Source organism: Kwoniella shandongensis, chromosome 10 (assembly GCF_008629635.2).
Source record: "Kwoniella shandongensis chromosome 10, complete sequence".
NCBI classification, from domain to species: domain Eukaryota; kingdom Fungi; phylum Basidiomycota; class Tremellomycetes; order Tremellales; family Cryptococcaceae; genus Kwoniella; species Kwoniella shandongensis.
The window spans coordinates 1,319,463-1,330,440 of NC_089296.1; the positions used below are offsets into that span (position 1 = coordinate 1,319,463).

General features: G+C 44.3%; 1 protein-coding gene across 1 annotated transcript; it reads right to left on the reverse strand.

The window, feature by feature from the left end:
* Window positions 1–28: 28 nt before the first annotated feature.
* CI109_105871 (uncharacterized protein) lies at window positions 29–506 on the reverse strand (the record flags this gene model as incomplete). Its single annotated transcript, XM_032006823.1, has 2 exons — window positions 29–388; window positions 459–506. The coding sequence occupies 2 exons, from the start codon at window positions 504–506 to the stop codon at window positions 29–31; spliced, it is 408 nt and encodes a 135-aa protein (XP_031858875.1).
* Between the last annotated feature and the right edge of the window lie 10,472 nt (window positions 507–10,978).

Here is a 10,978-nt window from a genome sequence, read left to right on the forward strand (position 1 = left end):
AATCACACCCTACTACCTAATATACCTTTCAAATGGCGCCATTGGTTCTGACGACGATCTGGACCCTGCCTTGCCTTGTTCTTCTGCCCATGGTTTCCGTTCGCTCATCGGGAATGGCAATGAACCTTTTGACATCGGCAAGGGAACGAATATTGTCCTCTCTAAACGTATTGAGGGGATAGGTCCGGAGAGAGCTTTCCGTGATAAACTCGACATCTTTGATCCGCTTGTCGAAGTCCGCGTTTTCTGCGTTCCACTCTGAGGCGTCCGCAGAGAGATACTTGCCATGAGCACAATCGATGCTCTGCATACAACCATCGGAAGCACTGACACATGTGGTACCGGTACCAGTGGTCGAATGATGTGTGGTCCTGGAACCAGCAGTCCCCTAATCAGTGTGGCAAAGAGTCAGAATACACTGTATGTCCCTGCGAGTCAGTGTGCAGATAGTGACATACCTTACTGGTAGATCCAGTGCTGGATGGCCCAAGGTACTTTTCACTCATGTTGTCAAGAAGGTGTAGTGATTCTGTGTTGCTTAGTCAAGATTTTTGTTGGGTGTGGCAGGCAAGTGGGAATGATTGTTGAGAGAGAAATGTAAGAAAAGACTTACTTCCCTAAATTGTACTCCTTCTGAGGGGTTGAGTCAGTGAAGGACAATGGAAAGACAGCTTTTACATAACAATGAGGTCATAACAACTTGAACCAGTCCCTCTATGACATTGGCCAGCCCAACGGTGTATGAACCCCTTGCTCGTGTGAAGTATATCCTTTCATGTTTGGGTGCAGTGTAGGGTGGGTGGGGTGTCATCAAAATTGCACATAGGCATGGTATGTAATCAAGATGTATGTATGGTAACATAGTGATGTCAGGGAATTGTGGGGTTAGTACAGTCAAAAACTGTGGTGGTTGTCTCAACTCAAGTCTCCTCTGAAAGACCATAATAAGGCCGCACAAGCGTACTGACTTTCGAAGACAGAGGATTCTCTCCATCTTTGATAAGATTTAGTGTGCTTTTACCACAACTGGAAAGTTGTTAGAAATCCTCTGTCCAATGAACATGAGGCTAGAAAGCTATCATAAACAAGGTAACATCCCAGCTGGATACCCTACTCAATCATGGCCCATTTTGGGATCATCAGCTTGCTTGAAACTCCACTGCTGTGCATTCATCAATTGCACCCTCTGCTAGGGGATTTGTGACATCCAGGTTTGTTACAACACCAGCTGTTTTACTCTGTTGTCACTAGTCATACTAAACAGTTACGTTCAGGACACCCTGACTTTATGGTTCTGACCTTTCATTTCAGCAGGTAAACATGAGCTGAGGGTTGTTGTGAGGCTTAAGCAGGAAAATCATACTTCAGGCAGGTTACTCCCGCAGTGTGTCATAGACACACATTGGGATGTAAACAATTATCACTGCACCTATTGAACAGTTTCATCTCCCTACTAATGTTCTTATCCACATGTATATACAGTCCAAAATCCTGATATAGACAAATGTACACCTAGCTGCTTCTCACACAAATCCATCTATATCACCACAATGTCCACTCACAAGTCCTGGCAAGTTGTGAGATCAACCAGGATCTGAACAAAGTCTTTGCTATTGACCCGAGGTTGATTGTGTCCCACTGTCATCTCCCTCCAGTCCTTCGTCTACCAATCAAAAGAGCCTGTTCATTTGCTTTCCTCTCCAGTTCTTCATGCCACTCAGCTTTAAGCTTCTCACTTTTGTCAAAAAGTACATGCATCTGGTCGTATTTCTCCTTCTCTGATTTCCATTCGTCTGATTCTGGCACCCACAACAGGAACAGCCAGCACAACGACTCTCACACCTTGAAATCAGTGGGACTGGTGCCCAGAGATGTTTGCCCCTGTTTGTGACATTCTCACAGTTGTCCCAAGAGAAGAATCTCATTGGGAGCTTTTTATGACAGGTGTCGCAGATTGACCCCTCAAAAGCCAACTGCACAAATCATGTGCAGGTTGTAGAAATGTTGAAGAAAGGCAGAGTCAGTGCTATGTTCAACACAGATTTCAACTCCAGACATGTAGAATAAGAAAAATAGCCAGGACAGGACATACCTCAGTTGCTTGAGATCTGGCCTCAGTAGTGGATGATTCACTTTCTTTGAACATAGAGAGACCCATGACGTCACAAGCAATGATCAAGGTGGGTGGTTTGGCTTAGTTGCGGATCAAGTTGTAACCACTCTGTGTGGAAGCAAGCAACAATGTGACTAGGTATTGTGTGAAATTGAAAATCAGATGAACAGCGAGGGGAGTGGCAAAAGTCTCTCTAAAAGTAGGCAGTGTACACACTTTATACCCACAGAAGGTCCACTTGTCTGCCAGAAAGTCAGAAGCAGCAACAGTGCTTCAATTCCCCTTGTACCTGCATCAAGGAGCTCTTAACTGTATCAAAGGGAGCACAGGGTGGTGAAACCTCTCAGCATTGCATCATATTAGATGCACTCAGGCCTCCAAGGTATGTGTCATGACAGTGACTGCCACACATATCATGTGAACCTTATCATCTTGAGACTCTCTCTGATTCTCTTGTTAATTGTGTGAGGTTCATTGCACTCAAAGAAAGTCATATGAATAGTCCCATCCCTGGGTTCAAAATGGATGCTATCTTTCCACACTTTCCCTTAGTGATTTCCTGATTGACAGTCATATCTCATAGGTTCAGTATTGCTCTTGACAGTGTCAATCTCAACAGGATCACTTAGCCTTCAGTTAGTGCAAGAGCACAACATCCATTTTGAGGTTCTTCTCATCAGCTTCTTGTCATTGTTGCTGACTGTGTCATCAAGATCTTGTTATTTGTGTTGACACTGCGGTCAAATATTGCTCAATCCTGCTACCATGGTGTGATAGAACCTCATCTACTAAAGCCTCTGTGACTCAACATGACAGAATCGAAGGCAGCCATCCACACGGACACTCTAGACTGAGAACAGCTACCTAACTTTGACAGTTTTGTTCAACCTCAGATTCACAATATCTATGGTGTGGAGGCTCTCACTGTTTGTTGAATACAGCTCACCGACCCTGCTAGTATATAAAAATCCTGCATCAAAACTGCTTATGAACAACAACCTAATTCAAATGGTATGATCCCCTGAAAGCTTTGTGTCTAATAGTCACCTCCACAGCTAGTCCCAGTCACCCCATGCCTGCTTTGCCATTGCCGAAGCGTAGCGGCCCATTCCGGTGATCCCTTGCAGACATAACAATGACCTCCTGGACAGTATGAACTGCAGCCGTCATACTCAGAAACATCAGGATCACACCTGATACACCCTGTTTGGGAACGGTAGGACATGCTGGGTAAATGGCAAAATTCCATGATACAGCATGGATCTCCCCTAGAAGAAGATTGTGTGTGAGCTCTGCCGGTAGTGGACTGCTTGCCAGCCTTCATAAATTCCAACAGCAATCAGTGACCCAGCTAACTTCATCTTAAAGGAAGGATTCCCAACAGGTGGACTTTGCTGCAACATACCTGGTCTGCTTTGCTGTCAGAAGTGGAAGATGCTTTATCTCGCTGGTAGATTGGGAGACCCATTTTGTGGAGAACAGAGGATTGTTGAAGGTGTATGTATTGAATAAAAGAAAAGCTCAATCTATGTCTGATGTGAGAGAAGAGATGGTGATGACTCAAGGCTATTCATTTAAATTCAAAGAGTGGCAAACATATGTGTTGAGCAACCAATGGTCATGCTTTCTACCCAGAGACCTAACATTTGACAGAATTGGTCTTGTTCCCATTCTCCATGTGATCCCTTGTATCAAGTACTAAGGATTTCTGCACTGCATCAAAAGAAGTTCAACATGGTGAAACTTATCAAGAGAGTATTTGCCAAGGAATGGCAATTATTGCAGATCCAAGGAGCTGGCCTCTTGTATTTCAACACAGAGCGTGTTCTCTGGCCACCTCCAGCTTCTTGTTGACCCAAGAGGGTTTGCAGACCAGAAGAATTTGCCTCTAACTACTCCAATTTCTTTGATTTCCCTCATGTATAGCATACTCATACTGAGTGGGAGCACAGGTATTGAAACACCATACAATGTGACATTGCCTTCCTTTGCACCCACAATTTAATGTGCTTGTGACACATACGAAGCTATGAACTGCTCCAAGTTTCAGATCACCACAAATTCCACGGTTTGCATGGTCATTTTAGAGGGGAGAGCACATCCTTGGCCGTTTCATTGTACACCATTTCAAGTAGTGGTAGTGAGAAGCTAAGATCTTGATGGACAGGTTCTGAGCTCAAAAAAGAGTTCTTCCCATTTGTCATCCAGATGATATATTGGAAGTGGGGACAGTCAACTGGGAACCCCACCTGAACCTAAAAAGGATAGGCCGAAAGATAGGAGAGGAAGCAGAAGCAAACAATGTGAAGGGGGAAAGAAGTTTGCCTATGCCTGCTGTGCCCCTTGACAAACAAACAATGACAAGATCTGATTCTGCAATGGATATGTAGTTTGAAAAGAGTGTGTAGAGTAGTTTTGGCAAGCTTACAACACAACAGGACCCAGTCTGCCTGGAGACATTATTAGCAGCTGTGGTATTGCAGGTATCCCTTCTACTGAAAACCACAAGGTTTCACATCAAGAGAAAAGAGTGGAATACAAGGCAAGTGTTCAGCAAGGCGACATTCAGATATACTCAGCATTGCAAGGTATTGCAGACAACAGTCCACGGCGTGGTACAACAAGGTCTGTTGAGGATAAGAGCGGACATTGACTGGGACTCGGCCGAGTCACGTGAACAGTCAGAGCAAAAGTCGACAGATGCTCGGCAAAGCTTCGTTGAGGGATAAGATAGCTTCTATGAGAGGAATAAGGGAGTATGATTGAAACTCTCCTCTGTTTAGGACCGAGAAACACCCCTCGACAGACGCTCTACCAACCTTCGAGCTGGCTTCCTTGAGAAGAATGACTTAAGGTTGGCGGAGGTTCATACACAGCTCACATATCCTTTCCCCTTCCATAGTTATTAGTTAGTGAGGACGTATTTAGATAATAGCATACACATACTTCTACCGTACCATGAGACATGTACGCATACGGCACACTATCCCACCTCCACTTAGACGCAAACGACTCTCAAACGAAGTAATAATGAAAGAGCAGTCAAACAACAGCCAGACGGTCAGCCCCTTCTCCATCGAGTCTTGGTGGTACCATGTTTGGCCTACCTAAGAGACCTACAGTGGAGTGATACAGCGGCAATATAACCAATGTAACCTAAGTGGATGGCTCAGGTTTGACAGGGTTGCCATCTGGAAGATCTTTATCCTTGGTGTTTCAGCAAGCAAGGGGGACTGGAAAGGGATCAGGACACAACAACAATCACCAGATCCAGAACAAGACACTGTCTATGTGAGGGTGACATGGGGTGCTGAGAACACTATGCTATCAATATGAGTCAAATTAAAGTCATAGCTGAGGGGGAAAGCGAAGAGAGGAGAGAGCAGCACCTGTATATGTCATTCTGATCAAACCATGTCACCATCAGAACTTGTGATGCCAAAGCGGAAAGCAATGCAACAACAAATATGAATGACAGATCTTGGGTTTTCTAAAATGATGCATTGCCTAGCCAGTGGCCACCTATGCTATGCAAGCTTTGCGTTGTATAGAAGGCCAAGATAATCAGGATTCTGCTGGATCCCCTGAGTCTGGCTATATATACCCAAGGATGTAGGTCTTGGTAATCGTCTTTCATAACATCCTGCCTTTGGACATTCTTAAATTCTGCTACTTGACATCTTGACACAGTGCGAGAACATAACCATTGCCTATCATAACATTCTGACAGTGAGATTTCAACTGACAAAGCTGTGTCATGGTTGCAAGATGGAATGGACTGACTAGCACATGCCGTACAAGATAGTTGATAGTTTCATTTCTCTTCATGTTAATAAAGCCTTCCAGAAACATGCACTCTGTAGCGATTATACAGTAAAAAGCTAATCTGACCAACAGATAGGTCCAGCACATCCTACAACCCCAACCTGCGCCTCCACTTTGCATTCTCCCACATCATTCGCAGTTGGTCATCCTGACTAAGCTCTGCTTGTACTTGCTCCCATCTTGAGTACTCTTCCTTCCACCTCGGTGACTCCTTGCAACAATTACAAGAACAATCTCCACAGAGCTCCTCACAACCTGATTGCCTTTTTGAGGGAGGGCAGCTCATGTCATGGATGTTTATGCACCTGATGCGGGAGAAGAATGACATGGGGAGCTTTGTGTCACATGACTTGCACGATTTCCCTTCACGAACAGTCTGTACACATTGTCAGCAGACAGCAGAGGTGTCGGTGATCATCATGTACCAAATATTCCAATTCCAACACAACATAATGCAACACAATGGGAAAGGTAGCTGGAAGCTGAACTTTTGACTCACCTTGAAGGCTTGGGAGAATGTGTCAGTAGATGGCTGACTATGGTAAGAAAGTGGAAGTCCCATATTGGATGTCACAGGATCTTGTGATGTGATGATTGACTGTGGATAGAGTTGTAAGCACTCTGTATCAATGCAGACCCTTGGTTGGTTGCAAAAAAGGGAGAGGAAAAATATCTTCACTTGGCGGGGTGGCAAAAGTCTTTGTAGTACTAGTCAGTGGGCAATTCCAATACCAACAGACAGGTCTGCATACCCGTCAGGCAGCCAGCAGCAATCACAGAACTTCTGTCATCCCTTGTACTTGGAATGCATCGTATTAAAAGGAGCACGCCATGATGAAACCTCTCAACATGACAGCCCCTCAAACACATTCATCCTTCAAATAACATTGGGGACCACGGCCATCCAACCAAACAAACAGGCTGAGCTGAGAGCAGTTCCATAATTGCAACTGAGGTGAGCACTTGTGACCTCAGGTGTCTTAAATGAGTGTCCCTATCAGCTAGAGACAAGCACATTTCTGAATTCCCTTACCATGTTTTGTATCTACATGTATGCACATAAGATAAGAACCTTGTAAAGTGAATGATATGTGACATGAGAGACCTGATTCCATGAACCCTTAGGCAACTCAAAGTGAGCAACTATCGCTAGCATTAGGATGCTAACTACTCTCCCTTCCTGTCTCCTGCTGTGGTTTCTCAACCTCCACTCTGTCAAACTCTTTCTGCCTCCGCTCCCAACTGTTGCACTCTTCTGATTCTTTGCAGCCTTGACAACAACAGAATCCACAGCGATCACTACAAGGCGACTCCAGTGTTGTGTGATCTCCAGGGACTGGATTGGAGTTTGTACAGTTGCTGTAGGAAAAGGAAAGCATTGAGATGTTGGGGCACAATGTACACAACTTAACTTGACATTCCAGCTGTACAAAATCAGGAGGGAATCAAGTATGATTAGTTGGCTGTCTTTCACTTAGACGTGGCATGCCTGAAAGCAAGCTTTGAACATGACATACCTGGGCGGCTCCGGAAGCAGAACTTGTGGCTGACCGGCTTGTCCCATAAAGCAAGAGACCCATGATTTGTGATAAAAGTTGTAAATAGCTCTTAGTAAGAGGAAGTAACAATATGGCTTGGTACTGCAAAGAAACATGATGAGCAGGGCAGCAAAGTGTACCAAAGAGCAGGCAGTAGGCATGCTTTTTGCTCATTTCATGACATCATACCTGATTGAAACACTGCAGCATTTACAGCACTCCATTCCTATTTTGCAATACTCCAAGGATCTACCCATTCATACAAAGGGAATGTCTTACATTGCACTCTCTCAACATGGCATCCCTTCAGATACAATCAGCCTTGCAAGGTCTGTAAACGACAGGCATTCAGTCAGGCCAAAAACACTGAACTGCAAACAGCTGTACACCTCTGACAGTTGTATGGCGTCTCCAAACTCAGGTGCCAATAAAAATGGTTTTGTGGAAGTCAGCATATGAAGTCAACAGCTTCATCCCCATACATGTGTCCCCTACTATGTGTTTACCCTAAATAAATCACTTATGAACAGCAAAGCCCCTTAACCTTGCCCGACCAATTTGATCCCCTATAACCTCTTCCCTGTGATAATCATCACCCCCACAAGTAGTATCACTGAGCCCATGTTTTCTTTTCCATTGCTCATGCATGTCCTCCCATATAGGGCATGATGTACAATTGTCACAATGAGCTCTTGGACAATAATTGCCACAATCTAATGATTCTGGGTCATTAGAACAGTGTCTTTGACAGATAGTCCGGGACGGACAAGGCATGGTGGGCAAGTGGCACCATGGCCCCATGAAGCAAGTGGGAGCCTTTTGAGAAGGACGCTGTGTGTGGCTTGTACTAGGAGTGGTGGCCTTGTTGCTCTGGAAAGTTCTGACAGTAGTAAGCAACTGGGTCACTTTCATCATAACCTAAAATGTAAGAGAAGGGGAGTTTTGTGCAACATACTTGGTCTGCTTGGGATGTGGAAGTGAGGGATGGTTCATCTGACGTGAGGAATTGGAGACCCATGCTGTACAAAAAAGTGCTGTGATTGAGGTGCTTGATATGAATAAAGACACAGCTCTATCTCCTTTAAGTATAAAGTATAGTAATGAGGGCTTGAAGGTGTTGATACTTGTAAGTCAGCAGTGGCAAAATTTGAGTAAAGCATACAGTGGGGATGCTCAATGCTTGCTTTATAGCTACACCAGTACCACTTACAAGAACAACCTCAGAATGAGTGTTGAGCCCTTGGACTGACTGAAGGCTAAGTGATATCGCCAAGAGCGACCACAAAGGTACGATGTATGACTTTCAATGGGGAAATCATTAAAAAAAGAGTACAAAGATGAGAATAGCCATTCTCATATATATCCATCTATCTATCCATCAACCCATCTACATTGAGCAATATTCCACAACTTCGCAAGCTTGTCAAATTAGCCCAAGGAATAGATGGGCTTGTGGGAAGTTGTTCTACCAGTTCGGCAAGAATAGCAAGTGAAGTGGCGAGTGCATCAGGATCTGACGTTCACATAATGTATGTGGCAGTGATTGTCATGACACTTACTTTGGCAATATGCACAAAGTGAGGTCCCGAGACAGCCTGATCCACATGTCTGTGTTTGCTATTGTACGTCTACCTTATTTGGACACTACCTGGACAACAGTTTAACCAACAGCCTCACTCAATCCATTTGATCCCCTGGACCTCATGCAGTTGCCAATCAGGCACCTTGAGTGATATAGCTGAGCCTGTATCTCTCCTCCCAATTTCCACAACCAGCATCCTGTATCTCATTTTCCTTGCATCTTTGACAAGGACAACAAACACCACAATCTCTGCAACGGAGCAAGGGATGTGAGAACTATTGCTTACTACCGCATCTCCAACCTAAATCCATTTCTCTACCCATCTGATATCTGCTTGTATACACACTCTAGAAGTCTTATACACTCAATTGCTACGTCCATCATTGACCAACCTCAAAAAATGTGATCTCCCCTGCCGTATAGTCTTCCACTGTGTTTTGAGCTCCTCACTGCTTTCAAACTCTGCTTGTACCCGTTTCCATTTCTTGAAGCTTTCTGCATATCCTGCTGATTGCTTGCAAGAAATGCAGACATGATCTCCACACATCAACTTACAACCTGAAAATAGTTCACCACATGCCCTGCTCTGTTCATGGATCTTCTCACAATTCTCACGGGAGAAGAATGACATTGGGAGAATTGTTTCGCATGTTTTGCATGCTTGACCCGTCAAAGCCAACTGTACACCAGGTGCACAGACAGCAAAATGGTGAATGGTAGGAGATTGCCAGAATCATTGCTCATGGTTAGCGATTCTTCTACTTCTAACTTGGGGTGACAGAGAGATAGATTGAAGATGACGTACGGAGGCTGCTTGAGACCGGGCAATTTTTGCAATTGATGGCTGACTTTCCTCAAACAGTGGAAGTCCCATGTTGCTTCACACAGAGATATTGATTGAGGTGACAGATGTGGCTTGGCTAGGAGTGGGATTGTAACCGATTCTGTGTTATGCAAGAAATGATTTGGCTAGGTGTTTGATATAATTATGAACAGATCCTTGAGCAGAGGAGTGGCAAAGTCTTTGTGTAGTATGCCGTGAGTAAGCCTCATACCAACAGGCCGCTCGTTTTACCTCTAAGGATGTTTAAAACAATAGCAAGCTCACAATTGTCCCTTGTACTCAGTACCAAAGAGCTCTACACTGTATCAAAGAGTCAAAGGGAGAATAGATTGGTGGAACACCTCAATTGAACATCCTTTGAGAGACACTGAGCAATCCAGTATGTCATCTGAAACCAACTGCTCCAGAGCACAGAACAGTACCATATTTCTGATTATGATAGATCACTCTTCCAACCTTGCAGGCTTGTTCAGACGTGATGTGATCATTATCACTCTATGTATACCTTGTCCCGATGTGTTCTCTCCCATGTACTGTCTATGCCGGAACCTAATGGAATAAAAGGTCTGATCTAACCCACTAAATTCCCATATATACTCCCGCAGATCAAGGGCATTTGTAGGATATAAGCTGCTGATCCTACCCTCCTCTGTTTCTCCTCCCTTTCCTGCTTTGCTTTTCATAGCTTCCATTGATCAAGCACCCTTTGCATCTGCCTCCTTATTATATACTCCTCTGGGCCCTTGCCATCTCTATAACAACTGAATCCAAAACATGTTTCATAAGTTGACCCCCATTGCGAGATGTTTATGGACACAAACACAATATAGGTCCTTGCAAAGGTGCTCGGAAAGATGGACAGTGTCAAAAGGTTGGGACTGTATGTACATAATATCTTTTCAAGTCTGAGCTATTCACAATTGGTTGGACATTGTCAGTGGCCATGTGACTGATCAACAATCTTCCTTTTCCAGAAGATAGCTCAATTATGACTTACCTCAGTGGCTTTGGCTGAGAAACTCAACATTGACCAATGCGTCTCTATCATGACTGTGCTGCTTAGTTTAATAGTTATA